General features: G+C 39.0%; 1 protein-coding gene across 1 annotated transcript in view; it reads left to right on the top strand.

Moving 5' to 3' along the window:
* The window catches only part of LTBP1 (latent transforming growth factor beta binding protein 1), a gene marked incomplete at its 5' end in the record, with an annotated part of 207,046 nt that overhangs the window by 97,360 nt on the left and 84,919 nt on the right, over positions 1 to 24,767 (top strand). The window contains 2 exons of the mRNA XM_082480509.1: positions 10,297 to 10,399; positions 16,003 to 16,074. Coding sequence (XP_082336635.1) covers positions 10,297 to 10,399; positions 16,003 to 16,074 — 175 coding nt within the window. The remainder of the gene's footprint in view (positions 1 to 10,296; positions 10,400 to 16,002; positions 16,075 to 24,767) is intronic.

Genomic DNA, 24,767 nt, shown 5'->3' with positions numbered 1-24,767 from the left:
TGCCCAGTGTTTGAACTGACAGCAAGGAAATTTTCTCAACTTATCACAGCTCCCAAGCAGCACAAAAAAAAAAAAGAGGGACAAGACCTCAATCACAGAGGAGCAAGGAGTTTTGGAGAGGATCAGTGATGGGAGGACAAATAGAAGCAGAAGCAGGATGGAATCAGAAGCAAAGTGAGGGTAATGTAGGTGGTAGATCCCAAGGTAATGGTATCAGGTACCTTCTGGAACCTCAAAGTGAAATCACAGTTCCTTAGTCTCAGTCATTCTCTGCCAGATCCAAAGAATTTTCCCCTAGAATATTTTTCTCATCTCCTTTCAGTGACTGGCTTGTGCAGAGTATCATAGCGTTCTTACTAGTGACATAATTAATTCTGGTTTCAGGAGTCATTGCTATGGAATTAAAGATCCCCAAACCTGCTGATGCTAGGCCATCACATCAGGGTGTTCTAAAATAATTGATTCTGAAAAATGTTATGGAAGTAGTAAATTTAAATCTCATCATGCCCCAAAAATGTTTCTAAAAGACTAGAGTTAAGTTTGAGTATGAAACATTGAAGGCTAGTGTTCACTAATTGTTGAATGCTTGATTTGTGATTACAGTGTTAATTTATACTGATGAGTTCTTCATCCTTGTCTGTTGCAGGAATAGTAAAATCTTGAATTTGTTCTTTGGCCAGTGTTGAAGCACATGTTCAAATGAAAGTTTATAGATTTTGCATGACAAAGTGAAGCACTATGTGCACTCATATATAGGGGAAGACAAAATTGATTCCTCAATCTTAGACTGGGCAGTGGATGCTGCATCTTTTCTCTCTTACCTGTTATGCTGTATAACTTTCCTGTCCTTTCTGCTGCATGCATGAGTGATGTATTTCAAATGACATATCTAAAACTCAAGTTACAGTGGTTTTAAAACTAAAGCTTACTCATCACTCACCAGAAGATAGTAACTGTCTTTTAAAGGGGGGGAAGGAATATGCTTGCATTGCCTTCATGCATTACTTGGAACCCTGCTAAATGGTCATTCTCCAATTTTTATAATGTTGTGGGTTTTTTTTTTTTTTTTCAATATTCCCCTGGAAAAACGTGGTCTTGCAGTGTTTTCAAGAAAGGGTAGTGCCTCCTAGTTTAGAATAATGCATGTTCTCTTTTTTTTACAAACTTCATTGCTTCTTTCAATGTCAGTCTTGGAGAAGAGCATAGCAAGGATTTCAGAGGCCTTCTGTTATTTAATTTAATGGTTCAATTTAGAATTGGAGTTGTAGGGTGGCATTTTGTAGAGCATTCATTTAGCACCATTCATTTAAGACCTTGCCATAAGTATAGATTTGAGTGACTCCTTCACCTTTCAAATTTGAACATATGTCAGTATGTTTTTCCTGCAGTCAGGCAATGCGTATTATTTATTTGTATGTTAAGTACACCTTGAACTGTGAAATATTTTTTTTTCTCTTAAATAGATCTATTCTAAAATAATTTGGTTTTCTGCTGCTTTGATATTTGCTTTGCTAAATATGAGGGTTCTCTTTATTTGTTCAGACAAACTGCTAAACTGAGCTTTCCTTTTTTTAAACTGAGCGTGTGTTCTTTCTGGAGTTTATGCTGGATAATTTGGGTATTCTTACTTTCTTTCAACAATCACCAGTGTTCATACTTTTTTTGCAGGGTGGATTGTGTATTTGGCTTCAGAAATGTTTTATTAAATATTCTGGGATCAGGGGTGACTTTACTATCTATAGAGCACATTGATGGAAGGATATGTGTGTGGCCTCTTGTAGACAAATCAACCAGGTTAACAAAGACTTTGCTGAACTTACTTTTGGTTCAGGCTAAAAACACAGGATAAAAACAGTATCAAAATCTCTGCTGCAGTTCTGTGTGTGTGTAAGCTCTACCATCCTATGTTTCCCTCCATCTCTTGTTCTATCTTTTTCTTTGAATTTCAACTGTTCTTTCCATAACAAGTCCTCTGATTTTTAAGACTTTGGTTTTTTTTCACAACCTTCTGTGGAATATTTTTCATCTCCCAATACATTCTTCCTTACCCCACCATAGTTAAATTCCTTTAATGTGTCTCATTCAAAAACAGTAGTCCTGCAAAAACAGTAGGATAGCTGCTATACTCGAATCCTAAGACAGCCAGGGTGTATTTTCTGCAGTGCATTTCAACAGAGAAAGTTGAAATTAGCAACTGGAGCAACTGGAGCTTGGAGGGCATTATGGTGCAGATAGCTGAAGAATCTGGTTGTATTCTGAGGCCTCTGATCACTCCTAATTAACAACGTAGAAATTCTTCTAGACTCCCTGTTTGCTTAGGTGTCTATAGTGTTTTAAGTGGCTATAACCAAAGGCAGCAACCATGAGGAAAGGATAGTAAAGATGTGTGAAAAGATGTCAGTCTACAAGCTTAGAAGGACAGAGGGAGAGGAGGAGAGAGAGGAGCTCTAGAGGAATGAAATGTCATAGTTTAATTCAAGTAGATAAATGAAGACATATTACAAATTTTAAAAAGTAGTATAAGAAGCAAATAGTGTTCTCGATGGTTCTCTTTTCTGCTCAAGTCAGTTCACTTTCCTGGCGGCCTCTCTTCTCTCAGTGGAACACTTAGCAATTATTTTTTCTGAGATGTTACAATGATTGCTCCAGGATAACTTACCATGTTACATGATAGCTTACTATGATATGTTGCATACAAAAGTTGTGGTTCATCAAATGCTTTCCTAGTACCAAAAAGGGTTTTGCAGAGTATGTCATGAACTAGGAGTAAAGCTGCAGGGCAGAAACTTATTGTTGTCATAAAAATATATGGAACAAACCTTTACCTAAACTTGCACCTTGTTATATATAAAACGATATTGAGAAATGAGAGACTTGAAGTTGAGAAACCGACGCAATGGGAGCAGTAGAACAAAAATCCTACGTAAGATGAAGAGCAGTAGATTTGCAGGGGGCACTATGCTGTGTGTTACAGTGCCTTCAAAAGCTGGAGACTGGGCATGGTGTCCTGTGACGGCTTTTACAGCCATGTAGACCTGTGTTTCTGAAATCCAAGTCGGTGATCTTAAAGCAAGCAAATAAGAAAGATTGTTTCTCTTCCTTAATTCCTCCTCTTCAGCTGCTTTTCATTTTAATTCTAATAAAAATGCCTTTATTATGACACAGAATATCTTGTTGTTTCCTAAAATACTTTTACAGTGTCAGTGGCGCACCTAGTAAAGATTGTGTTGGTAATCTTGAGCCCTGTTAATTTCCCATATGATTACTCTGCATTTAAATCGAGAAGAGAATGCAGATGCCTACTATCTGTCAAAGTTGATATAAAGTCAGTTGGGCACTGCTTTTCCCCCCACCCTTAAGATCACTTTGAAGTGTTTACTAAGTATATTCATGTGTTTTCCTATGGTTAATACATTTCAGTATTTTGGCTTTAAAAAAAGTCTTTTTTCCTCAAAATTGCTTTGGTCTCATTTTTGCTTGACTGTAAAGAGGGAGGCTTTTTTTTTTTTTTTTCCCTCAAGAAATTGGAGAAGCTGGTATTTCAAAATTTCTCTAAAGCAGGCTCTTTCTGACTAGATTCACAAGTAATGCTTTTCTCTTCAGCAAATATTTTTGAGTGTTGGTTTTACTGAAGGAGACTTCTGGTGATCTCAGCATATATTGCTTAAATGTGAAATAAAAAAGCTTGTTTTTCTAAAGAGAGACATACTGAAGATACTTACCTGGCCGAAGGCAACATATGTCAAAATGTCCGGAAGAGAATCTGGTGAAGAAGTCATGTCTACCCTTGCTTGCTCATTCCTCCTCACTGTCTCGCAGTTGTGCTGATGTAATTGCTGAGAGGATCTGTGCTGCTCTCTGAAATGGTCATTGAAACAATTCCAGTGAAAAATACTCACTTCTGATCCCCCCTTTTTGTGGAGGTTTTTCAAATTCAAATAAATTCCAGATTGCAGTGTTTGGGGCATGTTCTACCCCTCATTTGTTAGTTTGCAGAATGCTTTGTGCTTCCGTTGCAAAGTGCTTTGAACAGTGTTGCAGAAAAGACCCGTACTTGTTACAGCTCTGTTGAGAAGAATGCCTGAATTAGAGTTGTTCTGGTATTGTGAAGTGAAATTTGGTTTATTATAATAATACTTTGGAAAATCATATTAAAGTAAAACAAAATATACCACCTGCAGCAGTCAATAGAGGTATATTTTGATAGATCTCTTAAATAAATTAAACTAAATAACATTAGTGGTGAATACTAGTAAAGACTTTACTGAAAATTATAATGGCTGTCCATTTTCAGTGTGATCAAAACATTCACATAAGTGTTAGAATGTGTTTCAAATGCTGCATAGTTCTGATAAATAACAAGTATGTCTGAAAAAAAATGTTAGTTAATCAGCATCTTTATTGGGGTGGACTTCTATGGAAATTGTTTAATAGTATGTTTCAGTAATATCTTTTGCAGGAAACATTTGTTTTGGTTTGAGCAACAGCCTTCTCTCTGCTGTCAGACTTGATAGAATACAAAATAAGCCAAGTGAAGGGTGGCAGCTGGAAAAGGTTAGAAATTGTCAATATTGTGTCATGATAAAGATTCTGACTGCAAATCGTTAATCATTTACTTAACTTGATTCACACAAGGGCATACACTGATCATAACTTTGAGAATATACATAACGGTTTTTAGGAACTGGGCTTAGATCACTAACTTTTTCATGACGGGAAATGTTAAACAAAGGCATAAAACTTTGAGTTCAAAACCAGAGCAGCAAAATGTGTTGATAGCTCTTAATGCATAACCTAACATATTGATACTACTGTATGCAATACAACCATAGTGTATGTAGTCTAGAGGCGATGACAGTAGTAATATGCCAGTTGAGGTACTTCATTCAACTGTATAAATAAGCCTGATGAATTTCACATTTAACAAAACATTTCCCATGAAGGTAAATTTCAGGTATTTTCATTCTTTAACAGCTGTATGAAATGAACTTCCCTATTTATAATCAGGCAGGAAAAAATATACAAGTAAAATTCTGTGCTTCATACTGGTACTTTTTCTCTTAGAGCACTTTTAAAACCTTTTTTCTTTAGAATAGTCTTAAAAATACCATCTCATAAAATAAAAAAAAACTGTCTGGAATTCCTTGAAGCTCATGATTTGGCTTCTGAAGTTTTTAAACAAATAGACTGTCAGAAATCAGTGTGGATTCATTTCCAGGATTAATGCTTCATTCACAATAGATTCTTTGCATGATCAATACCGTGAAATATCAGAAGACTAAAGATGTATCAGATACCAAAACCACCAAACATTGTTTTAATTACTCAAATAGAAGAAAGCTGGATAATTTTTACTTGCCTATGAAGAATGTTCTGCTTAAGCCAAAACAAATTCTTTACCAGTTCTTTTAGAAAGTCTGGAAGTATTTAAGTTTCTCTCCTCTACTTATGAGACAATGCCTGTTAGTCTGCCAGTGCTACATGGGATAATACTCTTCATTTGTAACAACCTGTCATTCAGCTGGTCAGTAAGCCAATTAAGTGTGTTTGTTAATTGTTTCAGTAAAACGGTTTATTAAGTTGAGGTTTTTTACTCTGTTTGTCGTGCCTATGGGGGAAAAAAAAAAAGAAGCAACAATCCAAGGTCTGTGCCTGTTGAATAGTTTACAGAAAGTTAAACAGTGTATCCATTCACTTCTGCTATTGTGGTATGCGAAATGCAGTCTTCTGAGCTGAATCCCAGAGTTATTAGCTATTAACTCAGGCAAAGCACCTATCGATTTCAATCACAGTTAATCATGTGACACTCCTTTATTTATGCCTGTATTGTGGTTTTAGCTAACAGCTCGTGACAGGGATTTGTAGATGGGTCAGACAGGAGTGAGAGTCCCAGGAAACACTGTGGTCCCTCGGCCAGAATTCTCTGCGGTTGCCCTGACACTAATTGCCAGACTGGGCTCTCTACTGCAATTTAACAGGGAGCTGAATAAATTCCTCCTACTGCCTTAGCAGAAGTATTTCGAGGATATAATCCTTCCTTTTCCCTGTCATTGGAAAACATATGAAACATTGGTGGCAGTGCACAACTCAAGTACTGTTAGCACTCCAAGACTGCGGACATGGGACAGAGGCTGGAGTCTGGACAGAGGAACAAAGAGGTTATGTGGCTTGGGGTGGCCTTTGTGCACCAGCACAGGGTCAGCCAGAATTTCAGTCTACCAGGGGGAATATTCAGTACTTCCTTCAGTTATATAAAATATTGGCATAGAAGCCCAGGCACGCATGGGGGAAAATATGTGGATTCGAAACAATACTTTCAGTGTCTGAGAGTGCTTTACCCAGGAAGAACTTTGTTTTATACTAGTACCATGTGTGCTTCATACTGCTGCTACTGCTGAGCCTCTTTCAGCACAGTTGAGCTCTTTTATAGCAATTCTTCATGAGTTCTTTGCCTTCTGACCCAGTAAGAATTATCTCCAAATCATAAGCTTGTGACAGATGTATCATTCATGAAAATCTGTTCTTCTCTCTGAGGCGTTTTCCAAAAGCCCTCAGGGATACGGGCTAGATTAGTTTAAAATGTGTGCGGATGATGGATAGAAAAGTGTAAACCTAAGCTTGGAGAATGGCATCATCTTCACGCATAGTGCAAACTATGTGCTTGTGTTTAGCTTCCCTGCTTATTTTAGGCTCATGCTTATGTGCTGGAGTTGCGTTGAATGGTGAGACAAACTAAAAATAGTTATGGATTCCCCCAAGTGACTTTTCCAGTCACTTGTGACTCAGAGACTGGAACAGACTGTCTGAAGAACTAATGAGTTCTTCTCAGTAGTAGGAAGTGGGTAAGACTTTTGCAGTGGATAGAAATTACCTAAAAGTTTGAGGCCTGTAGAAACAGAGCTTCAGTTCATTGATGCTTAGGGTTTGTGAAAGGGAGGAGCATCTTAAGAAATTGTGGCTGGCTAGGAAACAGTTTGTGCAGTGCCATGAGTGTTGGAAGTATCTGAAGCACTATTAATTGTACCAGAGAAATCAGGGTTTATTAGCCATAGAAGAACTCTGTTTCTGCTTGGCTTAGGGCTTTGCAGAGCAGTCATTTTTTTCTGATGCATAGCTCCAAAATTACACAGATCTTACACCACTAGGAGCCCCATGTGGCAGTTGCTTTTCCTCACTGGCCAGTTTCGACAATGATCTGGATGTTAACCAAATTATCATTGATTCTTCAAGCTTTAATTCACCATAGAGGCAGTGGGAGCAGCAGCTTTAATCATTGCCAGTTTTTACTGACAGGACTACAAACCACAGTTGCCAGATGACTCAGACTTTGGCATCCTTATTTTTGCTCATGGTTTTTATATGGAAATTTGAAAAAGTTATGACCACAGAGATCATGATTTTCAGTAGAATGCAAATGCTGTAGCACCACACCTAAACTAAAAGTGGGCTTTAGTCCATCTTCTTCCTCCTCCTTTTTCTTTTCTTCTTTGTTTTATGTGCTTTTAATTTACTACTGTTAAATGACACCTTTTCTATTCTAGGGGAAAAAAAAAAGGGGGGGGTGGGGGGGGGGGTGTTCATGATTATTAGTGGAGTCTTGCCTTGACGAGCTGTTGGGATGTGTCCTTGAGGCTTGTGACCTTGCAGGGGAACACTGGGTGTTAGGTAATGTGCCTCACTGCCCAAATGCCCTGTTTCTGAGATCATAAGGGGAGGTCCAGCACCAGCCTTGATTCTTCCCACTTCTTTTCAGAGAGATGAGAGTTGTAAAACTGATGGCACAAGGTGGGATAGAAGAGTTGAGTGCAGATTGGTTTAGCTGACTCTGAATAACAGCCACAATATACAACTTCAGTCAGTGGCTTCTCTTGTCTTTGAAGAAGCAGTCCCAGCTCTAGGAAAGGAATTGAGCAGCTGTCATTATAAAGTAAAACTGAGTAGCTGTGATTATAAAGTAAAATGGTCCTTCCTAGAGCATGCTCACCTGGGATGCGTGTTGAGAAACCAGCATTGCGTAAAGACATAACATGAATTCTCTAAGGTCTTAGGGCAGCCTCTGCTAGGAGACATTATGAGTACTCTCCAGCTGAAAGATTTTTTTGAGCTTCTGGGACCTCCAGCAAGATCTGTATATCATCTGGCAGTTGAAAGCTAGCTCCAGTTTTGAAAACAGCCAAGCTGCTGCAGCAGAGGGAGTTGTGCAGAATTCCCTGTTTGTGCATCTTGATGGCCTTTGTGAAACGCCAGGCTGAGAGTTGCTTCTGGAAAGAGAACTCAGCAGACTCTGACTAATCAAGCATGGTCCATCTCGTACTAATCATGCCAGTGCCCAAGCCGGGGGAGTGCAAGACGGCCTGAAAGATGTGTGTTCACATAGTGTAAGCCTGGGCCTGCATCTGAAAGGTGGGACTTGCTTTTATACTTTAACTGTTTTAACACAGCCAAATACCATCCAGGCCAGGACTGTTTGTCACCCCTTGGAACATAGGAGAATTTGTTACAAGACCCTCTGCAGACAGTGTGAAATAGACTCCTAAAGTTGCACAATAACTGAGCAGCGTCTTGTAACCTGTTTGGCTACTCTGTTCTTTATGCTGTTTATGTGTCACCCTAAAATGAGGCTTAAAGCACAAGTGGTGCTACCCCATATAGGCGTGATGTGCAGACGCGCACCGTAACTTCGCTAACTTGCCCCGGTGCCAAAAGCTCCGTTTCTCGAGAGAGGCTGGTTTTTTCACTGGGACTCCTGGCTGCTCACATAGCCCTTGACAGATGTCTAAGCTTCACATGCAGCAAGTGCTGAGCTGCTGCAGGTTGCACATTACAGTCTGATGTTTAAATGGTGAACTGATGCTGGTTTTAGTTTGTTCCTGGGATGTTTCAGGGGGTGCCTGGGGAGTATCTGTGAAAAAGGGGCAGAGAAGATGGCTGGGACGATGCTTTGCCAGCCTTCCCCATGCAAAGAGGGAACCCTCTGAGTCAGAGCCCTAATGCTGTGAGGTAGCCTGCTATCCTGTTAGTAGTCACACTGAAGCTACACAGCGTAACTCTGCACTTCAGAAACATCATTGACTCATGGGTGTCAATAAGATTAAGAGCGCACTGGAAAATTTCTGGGATGGTTGGAGGAAGCTGTCAGTGCCTGTGCATTCAGCGTGCATCCCCACTGCAGATTGATTGGGTTACCAGCTGAAGTGAAAACATGCACAAGGCCCCAGCCTGTGCCATAGGATGAGCCAGCTAAGCGACAGTGGTCAAAGGTTTATATGCTGTCAGGAAGGAAAGTTAGATTAGGAAAGGTCTGTTCACTGCGTACTGAGGATTCACACTTCAGCACATTTGAATTGTTTGCTCCAGTGCCTATTTATATCAACATTTACTTTGAAAGTGTTACTAGTGCAGCTGTTATGCGCTTCTTTTGGGACACGTGCACTTCCATTTTATATCTAATTGACAGGTTTAGATATATTTTTTTAACATCTACATCTCAGAAATACATTTAAGCTTTCTTTATAATGCAAAATGGAAGAAAATTGCAAAGTCAAGAACATAACTACTACATTGTAAGCTTCCAAAAATTAGTATTATTAATAAAAAGTATAATAAGCATATTCTTAATGAGGGGGGGGGGAAAGGAACATTGACCTCAGAAATTATTGCAAGATTAATTTAAATATTTGCATGGGGACAGAGGCACTTGTTTGGAATAACACAGACATCACTAACTTCAGCTTCAGTCATCTGGGTTACCTTCTTTGGTATCTGGGCAACAGAATCTGTCATAATTTGGCAATTTTCAGTAAATGGTCATAAACATTAAACATAAATTGGCAGGAAGTTGAAGCTTCTTAATATGAAATAACATTATAGAAATCAGAGTCGTACTTCTTGTCTTTCTTTGAGAGAGTAATTAGAACGGTATTTGAGATAATTTATACAGGTTTTGAAAAAGTGGACGAGCATGTTTTTATTAGGAAAAATGTAGGGAATAGGTGCCAATGGTGAGTTGCTACCTTGGAAATATACTCACTGATCCCTATGACATACTGTTCACTTCTGTTTCTTTCTCCTTTTCAAGTTGACGCATGGGAAGATAATAATGTCACCTAATTTGCTCATGCCTACGTAGAAAGCCACTGCAATGCATGGGCACTATTTAAGTTCAGCTAAGAGCTCCAGTGAATCTTCAGTGTCTCAGCAAGAGCTTGACCCAAGATGACTGAAAATCAACATTGTACTAGAAGCGAGCATCATATAGTATCACTAACTGGAGTATTCTTTACTTGACTATTCCAGTGTGGCAAAGCACTTCCTGGCCTTTCCAAGCAAGAAGACTGCTGCGGAACCGTGGGTACTTCCTGGGGTTTTAACAAATGCCAGAAATGTCCCAAGAAGCCATGTAAGTGCCATTTTGTTGTTATTCTCTGGATCAGTTTATGGCTTTTATTCCCCTCAAGTAGTATTTTTCCTTTTCTGGAAAAAAAAAAAAAAAAAGAACAACCTAGTACAAAGAATATGGTATGGTTTCATTTAGGGACAGGTTGCAGAAACTGGAATTCTCCTGCATGTCAGCAGAGTTAGAATATGCAGGCACTCGATGCAGCCAGCAAAGTTAACGTTGGGTTTTTTTTCCTCTTCCTCCTCCTTTAAGTCAGTGATGCACTGTTGTGTTTTCTCAATGCAGGAAGGTTAATGACATTGAATTATCTTGCCTCTTCCAGCTGGATTTATTTCTTTTGAAGTTTACGCAGAAATTTTAAGTTATAGGGGCGGCAGTTACTGCTTGAAGAGAATGCAGTGACCTCTTGGGACTGCAGATGAACTTTTCAAGTATGGAGACAAGGATTTCCAGGCTCTAAATTGTCAGTTACATATTTTTGCTCTGTTTTTGAAGTATCTTTCTCAACAATTAGGCAATGACAAATAGTTTCTTCACCGTTTTGTTATGATTTGACGCCATATTATAATGAGAAAGAAATTTCAAATTATTTGCCTGATAGGTGAAGCTAGTCTCTTAAACGTTTTGTGAATTACATTATTGTTGCACAGGAATACTTCTGTTATGTCATATTTTCATCACTAAATGAAAGATGAGAAAAGATAATGTAATAGCTATTTTGCAGATGGTGTGGATCTGCATTTCGTTGGCCAAAAATAGTGCAAGGGGTTGCAGTCATTCTTATCTAGGTCTTCTAGGCCCCTGTTATTTGTACAGATAGCAACACTGGAAACATGTTCAGTATTTGGGTTTTTTTGGAAGCATATTTTTGTCCGCAAGTCTTAATGTGGATGTAAATACAATTCCAGCAGAAAATCTGCTGTTACTCCTACTTCTCTGACTCCTCCTTCCACAGGAGAGTCTGATGTAAATTTATGCTGACTCAGGCTGATCAGCTAGTTTATGAAGCATTTAAATTTAGTCTTCTGGAGTATGTTTATCTTGCAATGTGCTTCTGAAAGAGAGCCTCCTTGGGATCTTTGTGGGCCATAGTTAATAAAAGACTTGGGTATCTAAATTTTGATTCCTGTAGCACGTAAATACAATTTCAGACATGCATTCTGTATTGGTGTATGAATTGTGAAAATGTGTACTGATTTTATAGCTTTCTCCGAAGAAGTAGCAATTCAACTACAACTGAAATTCTTGATCATCAGAAGTATGTGGGTGTTTAGAACGTTGCTTAGTGGATGTGGGTGTGCCATGAGAAAAATCAAGAAAGCTGGAAATGTGCTTCAACCAAAAACTGGTTGGAACTACTAAGACAAATTTTTGGTGCCTAGTTTGACAGGAAAGCCCATTTGCTAGTTCTTCATAGCTCAGGTAAACTACTGGTCATCTCAGCCTGGCATCCACAACAAACAACATGTTGATCAGGCAGCTGCATAATGCCAGCATGTGTGGCATGATGTTAAGAACCAGCAAACAGGAAACGCTGGGACAAACCATGTCGGAAATCCTGGTCCCCAGGTGCTTCCTAGGTGGGCACAATGAAGTGCCTGAACTCACCCTAAAACCTATCCAGAAGGGAAGTCCACCACCCTTTTTTCGAAGCACTGAGTAAGAATAATTCTTTTGAAACGCTAATGAGATGGGCACTGTCCCTGTATTATAAAAGCTTAATGGCTAGCACACTTGCTCAAGATGGGGCCATCAGAGTTTCTTTATCTGCCAGAAGAATTTCTAATCTTCGTTTTATACCTACGAGGAGATGCCCTAACTTGTAAAATGTAGAAACGGTTCTTGGAACAGGACTGGGAACCCAGTCTCTTTCCCAGTGTCCTTAATTACTTATAGTATGAGTCATTCTCACTCCTGCTTTCTGGCTCAATCTGGAATTGTTTTTTTTTGAATGTAACTGTATGATTTCAAGAGGAGACAGAGAATGTTGCCACTTGGAATAATCCTGTCCTTCTGATTAAAGCATTCCTGGAAAGTAAGGATTTGTGTCTCCTAGACATAATGGGATACATTTCTTGTCTTTCTAGGTGGGAGCTTTCCCTGTACATTAGTATTTTAAGAAGGGAGGAGGAGATGGGTGCACTGTTTGTTTTCTTCAGATTAAAATACAGTGTCATCTACGACTACATTATATCAAGAGTATGATTTGATAAGTGTATGCTTCAAGAATATTCACTAAATCCTGTCAGGAAGCTTTGGTAGAGGTATATGTATTTTCTTAGTCTAGATTTGATTTAGGAATGAGTTAAGCATGATGCTATTCAATCGTGCCATGATTTATGGCAATTCTGCATGGGTGCAAATGGTGAATTTTCAGATTTTTAAGAACTTAAGGTGATGAATTTGGAGTGTTGCAGAAGTTTAAGTGATCTTACAGCATTTTAGTTTTATAGATGTTCAGTTTGAACTTAGGCACACAACTTGAACTTTCATGTCTGTGTCGGATCTGGCCTAAGCGTCCTTTGGGCATAGGTGTCAAATTAAGCCTTATGTCAGTATCAAAGTGTTATGCTTCTGTAGAGCAAACAATTTCCAAAGATAAACATAAATTTATTATAAGATTTAATGAAAGTGGGGAGTGGTTGCTTAAAGATTTGTATTTCATCAAGTATTTTAATTTTTTTTGTTTTACAATAATGGAATATGTCAGTGGTAAAAAAAGTAGGCATATGTATATTAGTTCTTAATATGTCTATTTATATATATGATATTGGATGAAAAAACTTGGGAGTCAAGTAAATTATTAGTAAGTTATTAGTTCAGTGATGTCCATGGTAGTGTCTCAGCAGTCAATGTTAGTCCTACATAAGTCCCATGTAATTTTCACCTGTTATGATACTTCACTAAACTGGTATTACCCTTTTTATTGTAGACTTTCTGCAAGCAAACAGAATTTCTTCTGTTTTTGTGGGCTTATGCTTTGAAAACTTCATTTAAATTAACCTGTTTTTATAATAATACATAATTGGGTTGCACTTAACGTGATCTTCTGCAAAACACACTTCATCAAAATATTTAAGCATATACTTCAGTCTCATTAGCAGGGAATTTTCTTCTCTCTTCAGTCTGCTTCTTAAGGATGTATGTAAGTTTGCGTGTGTCTTGTTCCCATGGACTTAAATAGGGCTTTGTCACTTTGTAAAGGTGTACTTGCGTATTTTGGGTAATGGCCACTGCTCAGTCAGGGCTTCTGTCTTGTGGCAGAGTCGAGTGCCTTGGCCTGAGACAGCTCCTGTGTCTGTAAGTTGACGGGTTATTCAGTATTACTGAAAAACAAAAGAAGAAATTTTGGAACAGATCTCCGTTTTTGAGGGCTTCTACAGAAGACAACTTCTAAGACAAAGTACATTTCTGTGTTACATGGGGAATGTTAGGATTGTTCAGGATGCTTGCTAACAGTTAATAATTACAAACAGGTTGTCTAAGTGAGTAAAGGGTAAGTAATGTAAGACTCCATCCAGCTCCCACATGGATCACTAGCCATCCCTGAACAAGCTCCTTACTCTACTGCAACCTGCAAGGAAGAAAACAACTGCTAGTAAGCCGCTGTTTCCTGTTCAGTGTGAGAGTAGGAGGATGAGGAGAGAGGGAGAGGTTAAAATCTCTGACCTCACTGCACCACTGCACTTTCTAGAGCAGCTGAGTCACCCTGGAAGGGAAGATGAGTTGCAGCACTGGAAAAGGTCTGGCATAGCTTATGGGCTGGTGCTCTTCCTCTGTTTTCCTCCGCCAGGCTGTACTCCAGAGTACTATTCCGTCCCACAAAAAGTTAGAGAGACTCTCTTGGTTTTAACGTGAATTGAATGAGGTCTGTAACAGCAAACACAGTTTGCAGTTATGAATCTGACTCTGCTAACATGAGCATTACAAGTTTATTGACATTTTTGGGGACCAGGAATCAGCTAATGCATTGTGCTTTTGAAAACCTCACCTTAAATTTCAACTGTTTTTAACATTAGCACTGTGAAAAGATTGGAGCTGCCTTGAAAATAAATGTGTAGTTGCCACTGTATGGTGAGAGACTAAATTTTCAAATTTTTAATTTGTGTTAAAATGGTTGTAGTCAATGTAAAGATGGAAGAGTATGTGTTCAAAACTAAGAATGTTGTTGTTGTATTTTGACTTCTACTATTTTTGTGTTTAACCATTTTATCACTTTAAACAATTGCTAAGGAGAATCTTAATGTTCTAGTTAAGCAGTTATTTTAAATAATTCACAGCAATTTGATGTAAAACTTTCTCATTCTGAAAACTGCTACTCAAGATCATCACATAAATTTTTCCTATGAATAGGAAAAGCTTCAGAATTAATGAAAATAATTTTTTTCTTTTTTTTTTTTTTTATCCTTATGGTCAACCAGTTAGCAGTTTTAAAATAAGCTGCAGGGGTAAATGTGCAATTCAGGCATTATATGTGAAGTGAAGCCAATTGAAAACATTATCTCATTCAGTTCTGTCTTATTTGACAGTTTATATACAGTAAAGCTGGAAAGTAATGTATTCAGGGGTTGGGGTGGTTTTTGGCCTGCTGAACATTTAGAACACTTAAAGGAAAACAAAATATCTGACCAAATGTAAGGTATCTCTGTTGTAGCATCTAAATTATGAAAAACTCTCTTGACTCTTATTAATGGCACTTGTGAGATCATAGTGCCGGAAAGCTTAGTCCTATATGTTTAGTAAAGTACTGGGCTTTGCTAAGAGATTAGCTTCTAGTGCATAACCGTACAAAGAAGTTACTGCTCTCATTTATGGTGTTATAACAGTTTAAGAATCAATAAACAGTTTTCTGTAGTCTCAAAGGCAACCTTAAGTGGAGGAAAGAAACAATAAATAGAAATCAAAAACTAGTTAACTGGACATTTTCTATTTGGCAAAATTGAATTCAGTCTGTATTTTGCAGTGTTGTTATGCCCTGGACAGTTTACACTAATCAGCCAATAAGTGACACAGTCTTCCAAAATTCAGCAGCTTTGTTAGGTAAATCACAAATGTGCCTTTTTCTTCTTTCTGCCTTGTTTTAGAAATTTATTTGCATCTGTTTCCTTTGTAATTCAAATACTTTTATATTCAGCACGGCAGGAGAAATGGTACCCAACAATTTTGCTTAACATTGAAGATACTTCTGCTTTCTAAATCTGCTTTCAGTTTTAAAACCATTGTTTCCATTGTGAATCTTAAACTTTATTTTTTCCGAACATGAAGTTCATAGCTGGTTTGGGAAAGTTATTATTTGAATATTTGAGAACAACTAGGATGAAAGGTAATGTCCTGATTTCAAAGACTTCTCTTTTTTGGAAAAAAAAACATAAATTTGACTGGATAACTGAAGACTTAAGTGGTATGTATGTGGCAAGATATGGAATTAAGATTGCCTGTACAACCTTTAATTTTAATTTCTTGACCTTTTATGCTGAACCACACATCATAAAAACTGATAATGATTTTTTTTTTTTATAGTTACATAATAACGTGGCTGTCAGGGTCTCTAAATAAACATATAAATCAGCAGTATTTAACTGACATAATTTTTTTTTCTTCAGCTTACCATGGATACGGTCCTATGATGGAATGCCCACAAGGCTACAAGAGGATCAATGCTACATTTTGCCAAGGTACGATAGTGCATACAATTGATGGTGTTTATTTTGAGTACCAGTTTTATGTGGCAAATTCTTTGCTGTTTATAACTTGGCTGAATGAATCCAGTACAATGGATTTGTATTTGGGAAAAAATGTTGAGACTACTTTTAACTCTTTCCAAATATTGTCAACTCCATAGAGTGTTTTTTAGCTCCAGCAAAAAACTTTAAAAACTTTTACATATACTCTCATTTTCTTTGATGATGTATAAGGATTCATATCCTTTGTTTTTCAGTACAGATACGTTGTTCTATCGGTTCTTTTGCTAAACAGTGAACCTGCAGACTTAGTTAAGTCAGATGGAACTAGCAATAGAGAATAATTTCTATAATCACGAAAAGTATAGAGTAATAGGAAAACAATTCTTTTGGACTTAGGTCCAAACAGGTTAGACACAACAGTACTGAGAACAGCTAAATAACATCACTGGCAAGTGGAAATGAAAAACCATGTGTACCTGGCTGCCATGTAAAGCAGTGATGAACATATTTCAAGAATGCGCATAGTGCAGGTGAGGATGTATGGAGTTAGACACTGCATAAGTTGTGTTATTCCAAAATTATGCCTTACATCTTCTGGTTGTAAGCGTAGCAGTTATCAAAACATGCAGGGTTGTAGGATCTGCATGATCATGTAGCTACACAGAAAGGCTTGGGGCATTTAGATTCTCCTGGTCTATGGCGTCTGTATCTGACAAAGCTGAACAAGATGACCATAGACATATGTTTGTTCTTTCTGTATGTCTTGGAGTATTGAACAGAGGTGCCAGGTGAGGATGTTGGAAAAAGCTTAACTGCTTGTCTGACTTGTTTGACACAGCTCAAGTAAACAAGAGAAAGGAGCTCTGAGAAGATGTGAGCAATCCTGCAGTGGTGCTCTGGAGAGAGATTTGGGAAGGTAGGGAAGAATGAGTTCAGGTGAGGCTGACATTGACCTGTGATCAGGTTTGTTAGCCATTGATTACACTACAAGGGTAAAATAGGTCCCAACAAATAGCAGTGGTGGTGGAGAGGAGAAAATGAAAGAGTAATTGGCATTAAAGGACATACTTAGGCACTTTGGAGATAAAGTTAATTGTATTTAACTAAAAACTTTCAGTTAGCATGTGGATGAAGGAACACACAGCAGCCAACCACATAAATAATACAGTTTGTAGAGCACTAAACACAAGCATCCCGCTGCTTCCACTGCTGAGGGAGATGTGAGCAGGACCAGTTGTTCCCCAAGTACCTAGACCCCTGAGCTAGAACACAAGGATGGGGAGCAGAATGAAGCCCCTGTAATCCAAAGGGAAATGGTGAGGGACCTGCTTCAGCACCTGGAGGTGCACAAATCTATGGGGCCAGATGGGATCCACCCGAGGGTACTGAGGGAGCTAGCAGAAGCGCTCACCAGGCCACTTTGCATCATTTATGAGCAGTCCGGGATAACTGGGGAGGTCCCAGCTGACTGGAGGTTGGCAAATGTGACACCCATCCACAAGAAGGGCCGGAAGGAGGATCCAGGGAACTACAGGCCAGTCAGTCTGACCTTGGTACCTGGGAAGGTCATGGAAGGTCATCACCCTGAGTGCCATTACACGGCACATGCAGGAGAACAGGGTGATCAGGCCCAGTCAGCATGGGTTTGTGAAAGGCAGGTTGTGCCTAACAAACCTGATCTTCTATGATAAGGTGACCCGCCTAGTGGATGAGGGGAAAGCTGTGGATGTTATCTACCTGGATTTTTGCAAAGCTTTTGACACCATTTCCCACAGCATTCTCCTGGAGAAACTGGCTGCTTATGGCCTGGACAGGTGTACTCTTCGCTGGGTAAAAAACTGGCTGGATGGCCGTGCCCGGAGAGTGGTGGTGAATGGAGTTAAATCCAGTCAGGGTCCAGTCACAAGTGGTGTCCCCCAGGGCTCAGTGCTGGGGCCGGTTCTCTTTAATATCTTTATCAATGACCTGGATGAGGGGATCGAATGCACCCTCAGTAGGTTCACAGATGACACTAAGCTAGGTGGGCATGTTGATCTGCTCGAGGGTAGGATGGCTCTGCAGAGGGATCTGGACAGGCTGGACCGATGGGCTGAGGCCAATTGTATGAGGTTCAACAAGGCCAAGTGTCAGGTCCTGCACTTGGGTCACAACAACCCCATGCAGCACTACAGGGTTGGGGCGGAGTGACTTGAAAGCTGCCCGGCAGAAAAGGACCTGGGGGTGTTGGTGGACAGCCAGCTGAATATGAGCCAGCAGTGTGCCCAGGTGGCCGAGAAGGCCAACAGCATCCTGGCCTGTATCAGGAACAGTGTGGTGAGCAGGACTAGGGAAGTTATCATCCCCCTGTACTCGGCACTGGTGAGGCCCCACCTCGAGTATTGCGTTCAGTTTTGGGCCCCTCCCTACAAGAAGGACATTGAGGTGTTGGAACGTGTCCAGAGAAGGGCTACAAAGCTGGTGAGGGGTCTAGAGGACAAGTCTTATGAGGAACGACTGAGGGACCTGGGGTTGTTCAGCCTGGAGAAGAGGAGGCTGAGGGGAGACCTTATGACTCTCTACAACTACCTGAAAGGAGGTTGTAGAGAGGTGGGGGCTGACCTCTTCTCCCTGGTGACAAGTGATAGGACGAGAGGAAATGGGTTCAAGTTATGTCAGGGGAGGTTTAAATTGAATATTAGGAAACACTTTTTCACTGAAAGGGTTATTAAACATTGGAATAGGCTGCCCAGGGAGGTGGTGGATTTGCCATCCCAGGAAGTGTTTAAAAAAAGGGTAGATGTGGTACTTGAGGACATGGTTTAGAAGTGGTTTTTGTCAGGGTAAGTTAATGGTTGGACTTGATGATCCTAAAGGTCCCTTTCAACCTCAGCAATTCTATGTGAGCTGCTATCTGAAACTATAGGTACTTGACCCTATCTGCTGCTCAATTCTCTACCTTGTGGTTTACCAGCTTGCAAGGTAGGGGCATTTGGAGGATTGTGAGAGAAAATTGGGTTGGGTCAAAAAGGTAAAAAAACTGAATGGAGGAGAGTTGCAAATTGCATTTCGAGAGCTTGTTCCCTGATCTTCAGTGCAAGACTGCAGACTCCCCCTAATAAATTAAAGGGATGTGGAGATCTTGATGGCAACTTACTGATCAGGACTGCAAAGTGAAAAAGTGAAGGAGGTGAGTGTAAGGCATAGATGGGCCACCTTTTCACGCTTCAAATTAAACACATAGGTGGTGCATATATTTCAGCAAGATGTTTCCAGCCATTTCGAAAGATTGTCTCATTCCACATATTAGTTATGAGGTTTTTCAGAGACTGCAAAAGAGAGGATTTCTAACTTTCAGCACGAAAAGTGTCTGGAAGTTGCCATGATGCATTAATACCATCATGCATCCCTCTGAACATGGTCCAGGAGGGACAGGAGCTTTTGATATCTCCAGTAGTTGTGCACAAACCCCACTGTATACACAGTGGTTTCCTAGACAGCAGCAACGCAGCAGGCATTTAAAGGCAAGTAGGGCATGCAGTTTGTTTCAAGGGACTGTACCTAGGTGTTGGTAAACCTTATTTCAGGGAAACTAAGATCCTTAATCAGGAGCTGCAGATGGTTAAAAAATGGTCTTCTGCTTGCGAAGGTTGGCAGAAGTAGGGCAGAAGTTGTTTCACTGAACAGTGACAGGCTGATAGACAGGGATAACATATGTCTCTGGGTAGGAGCATAAGAAGGAGCTAAGTCCTGCCATGGTAGTGTGCAAAATAGGTCTGACACATTTTTGTATTACATAACTAATACTGCAATAAATATAAGGCTTTAAATAGTTTGTTTTACTGCTATCATTATTCCAGAAGAGAGTGAGCTATAGACTCTAAATATAACTAGTGGTTGATACATGGAAACTATAACCTAGAGTTTAATCAAACAGTCAGAGTTGGATTATCCCACTGGGAAGTTGACTGTTGATGAATTCAGGATGGGGACAATCTCTTAACTTTCTGGAATGGACAGAGGTGGTGACTGCTGCAGGTTCCCCTTGTTGCCGTATCAAGGCTTGGGTGGCTTCTCTGTAATTTACTTTCCAACACACTCCAAAAAAGAGGTACAAATAAGGAAGGAACTGGGAGAAGTAATATCCATGAAACAAAGCCAGGATGAAATTTAGTCTTATTGAAGTAACAAACAAGATTACCATTTTCTTCCGGAGGGTCGGGATTTTGAGCTCTGTTTGAACAGTCATCAGGAAAGCTAGCTTCATACGTGAAAGCTGCTGGCAGGATACATTTCAGTCCTGCAATGGTCATTAGCATGTGCTTCTCAAGGGGCAGGCAAAAGTGTCCTGTTTGTGTTTAGCTGAAGCAGACATGCTTTTCTGGAAGAGAAGAGAGCAGTGCTAATGAAGAAACAGCTGTCCATATCACCAACATGGAACAAAGCAACAGCAATAGCTGTGAAGAGAAAACTGTTTAAGCTGCTGGTGGGGGAGTATTTGTATTCTTGTAATAATCCTTACAGTTAAATTGGAAAGGAGTGGCACAGCATGCCCATATGCAAGTATACATTTTAATTAGATTATTCTTTGCTGAAAGAGTGTGCACACTGTGTCCATGCTCAGAAAGGGCCAGCATTGCCAGACCAAATAGTAATGGGGATATATTTCTGAATCCCTGCCTGCAGCTAAAAGAGATTGCTGTTTCACCTAGATATCGTCCAGCTTTCACTGCCTTTGAAAACTCAGGCCTAAAAGCCTAATTAACCTTTTGTTCTACATTGTTATTGCAGTCAAAAGCCTCCTTAGTTTACAAAGTCTATGTAGTACTAGTGTGATTAATAACCGGATCATGATTTTTTTTTTTTTTCCTTTCAAGTGAGTGAGCTAACGTAATTAAACATTCTTCTCTCTAATGTGTATGTAGGACAACAAAGAACCATCTGTGGCTATGCTAATTCAAACAGTTTAGCGTAATTGGTATCAAGAAAGCTTTTTTCCCCCCCCTCAGTAATTATCTTCTCAATGGGATGATTTATTACATGTACACACATGGATGCCCTAAAGCTGTCATTAAAGCCAAAATACAGCTTATCATAGTTGCAACTTCTTTGTCAGAATCCACATGCAATGCTAATTTCTGGTTCCCTGTTTAGAATTATACTTAATGTTTCCTTCTTCTGCTAATGGTTTTCTTGGAAAACTGAAATAGAATGAAATAAACAGCTGGTGAAAAGGTTGGCTTCCTTTTTCAGGAAACTAACATATTGCCAATAGAGCACTTAAAAAATCTTATCTTGAAGAACTGGAAAAATACCTGAACACTTGTTTTTCAATGAAGTAAAAAGTTGTGCATGGAAGTTCTTAAAAAGTCTCCATATGCTTAAAATTAAATGTATACGAGCTTGCAGAAACTAGTGCTTGTATGTTGATGGATCAAATTCTGTAGTCATGTGTTCTGGGGACTTTAAGCTTTTTTCCCTTGGCTTCATCATGATTTAAAATAAATTTTGAAGGTATATCCTGCCCTCCTACATCTGTCCCTAAAATACAGTAATAAATTTGTTTTCTCTGCATGTTGTATGTGTATTTCAATACACAGGTAATAAAAGAGCTTAGCTTTGTAAGAAATGCTATTTAATGTTACTTAGCTACTAAGTTAACAACCTTCTTTCAAGGAAATTCTTTTATGATGGTCATACTGAGAAATAAATATATCTCCAGAAACTGGGTTGGGTTGCTGTTTGGACATTGATTATGTGTTTGCAAAGTGTGGCTCTGCAAACTTGTGTTCCAGTAAATTCCATGCAGAAGCACAAAACGAGTTGGATTGGTTTCTTCTGCTGCTACTCTGTTAGCTCGCAGAAATCAGTGGGTCATTTCTTAGAATAAGCAACTATTTTTTCTGTAATTTGAAAAAATATATATTGCGATAGTTTCACTAGCAATCAAACCTTGTTGTTTGTTTCTTTTACCCCTTGTTATTCTCACTAGTCAGGTTATTATTGAAACGTTCAGCTTTGATAGAGGCAGTAAAAACTGGATATTATATTTTTCTTAGAACTGTGGATATTAATAGTGGTTAACAATATAGCTGTAGCAGAAACAGTTGGAACAGTATTTTCAGTGGTGTTAGGAGGTACAGTTGTAATTGATTTTCATAAAAAGAATAAAAAATTATGCCTGCAAGTTGAGCCAATTTGGAGATCATTCAATCAGGTTGCACTCCTAGTGAAGCCGAGCATATACCTACCAGAATGAATCTAATTGTCATAGAAGAGACATAAATTATATATTCCAGTCTTATTTTGCAACATGAGATATTGTGCATATTGAAGCATTTCACTACATGAAAACATCTGTCAAGGTTGGTATTACTAAGTAACTTTTAATGACTGACCACTAGGTCATTTCTAATTAAGAAGTTGCTGAGTACTTTGAAAGATTCTAATTAGTTTATAATTGATCTAGAAGGCTTGCTTAACTTAAATGCAGCAAAGTGGCTTAAGTGTGTGTGGTTCTTATTGAAAGGCAAGTTGCTCACTTTGCATCAGCAGGAAATAAACGTTTTCCATTCAGTTTTTATTACTTAGTCATTTAAACAAAGTCAGTCAGTTTTTGAAAAGCATAGAAATCTGATTTCAAAGCTAAGTGCAGAAGTCCCTCTTCAGAAACTTAGCTTTCCATGCTGCTTACGCCTGGAATGATTTGTGGACTGCTGATGTTGAGGTTGCTTGTGTCCTCTGGCACCAGGCACTTGGGACAGAGGGAATGAGAAGGGCTGCAGTACTTTCTAGCCACAGGTTTATTCTGAATATTTCGGTGCAGCTACCAAGGCTGTGGTCGTCCGAGTAGGCTTTCTCTTTCTACAAGTTCCCTTTCTTAGTCCAATTTTCATAAGAACCTTCTGGATATCATGACTGTCCTAGCTGAGGCTGTTGCATATTTAGTTTTTATGCTTTGTCATCTGTGTCATGTGTTGTCTTAAAAATTGTGAAATTATAAGTTGTTTTCTCCTGTTTATGCATGTACTGTGACTTTGAGTATGACAGGTTTATTCATGTTATCAAAAATCAACTACCAAATGTGCAAAATAGAAAATGCATTCTATACAAATGAGATCTATTGTTTCAAAAGAGGGATTATTATTTTAATTAATTCTAAATCACTTCTTAGCATTTTTCAGCCTTGTTTATGAAAACTTTAAATGTCTTCTAGTTACTACAACATTATATGGTAAAAAACCCAAACCCTGATCGAGTTTTGATAGTTGACACTGTCATTTCAAAGCTATCGGTGCTCCTGAAAAGAAATTTGACTGTATTCTTTACATGAATGGTAGCAATGATTTCTTTCAAAAAGCAAATTGAAGACTACTTCTGTTTACCTTTGTGTTGTTCAAAATTCTTGTGGTGACCCCTGACTTTTTTGAAGTCATAGACTGTGTTTCTTGAGCAAAAATACTTTCTTAAAAATGGATAGATTTAAATAATGTACTGTCAGGAGACTGTGGTGTTGACTAGAACACATTGATAAAAATGTATGTTTATTTTTTTGTTTTTAAGTTAAATGTTTAAATGTGGTTAAATGCTCCAAGCTGTGATGATTTTGATGAGCATAAATTCAATGTGTTAAGCATGGAGATGAAAGAATGTATTTCACTTTACAGGAATGTTTCAAATTCCAGTATGTCTGTGACCAAATATGGGCCTCACTTGCTATCTGAAAAGGATAGAGAGTGGACTTGCTCCATGTGTCCAAATTAGCTACAAGGCTGAAGAGAGAGAAGACAACTTTACACCACCTTAGTGTTTCCTGTGATTCTGCATTAGGCCAGCTGGGACTGGGTGGTCTGAAGAGCTGTTATAATGGTTAGCACAGCCAAAACACAGTAAAATTCTCTTCCTAAATACTCTTCCAGCTAGAGGCTGCCAAAGGGAAACACTACAGGGCTGATATTCCAGGGTTTTTGTAGGTAGATCTATAGCAGAACAGCTCTCCGTTGATCAATTAGTCCTTCTGCACCACTTCATTTGGCTATAGTGGGCATCAGGTTCTTCAGGTTGTGTTGACCTGTTAATGTGTAGAAGAGCAGTAGGCTGTGAAGCATTTTCTTATTTGCTTACTAAGGAATCTAAGTGAAGTATTTCAGTAAATGGGCAAATTAAAGGAGGTTACAGTAGCTTTATGATGCACCAGTAAATCACTTGGCATGTTTTACAGTAACCAAGCAAAGCATATTCTTTCAGCAGTAAGTGATGGGTACAGATCTCGTTATAAGGAGCTTTTCCTAGGATTGAATGTTTACACTTGGCATGGTTTATTATCCTTGGAGAAAGGATACTCAGGCTATGTTATGGTGTCATTAATCCTGGAATAAAGCTGAAATTATTCACTTCCTGAATGTGATTGAATTAGGCATGCCATTGCTCAAGGAAAGGTAGGATAACTTTGCATGTAGGTTTGCGGTAGAGAACCAATATAGTGTTGAACGGCAGCAAATGCAGCTCCAAAGACTGGTTTAATCTACTTTAAAAGCCATTATAGAATTGGAGAATGAAAGCAGAACATTGGAACATAATACCTTCTGCAGTATGTCCTCCCCTCCAGCACAGAGCTCTTCCATGCATCATTATACAGTGGAAAGAGGAAGACATTCTACTATGTTGCACCCATTTGTACGCAAATACCTATACAACAGCTAGAGGGA

Source organism: Vanellus vanellus (genome assembly GCF_965231255.1).
Source record: "Vanellus vanellus genome assembly, chromosome: 3".
In the NCBI taxonomy this organism is placed as follows: Eukaryota; Metazoa; Chordata; class Aves; order Charadriiformes; family Charadriidae; genus Vanellus; species Vanellus vanellus.
The sequence above is the reverse complement of the archived record's forward strand: the minus strand, read 5'-3'. Positions and strand labels throughout refer to the sequence as shown.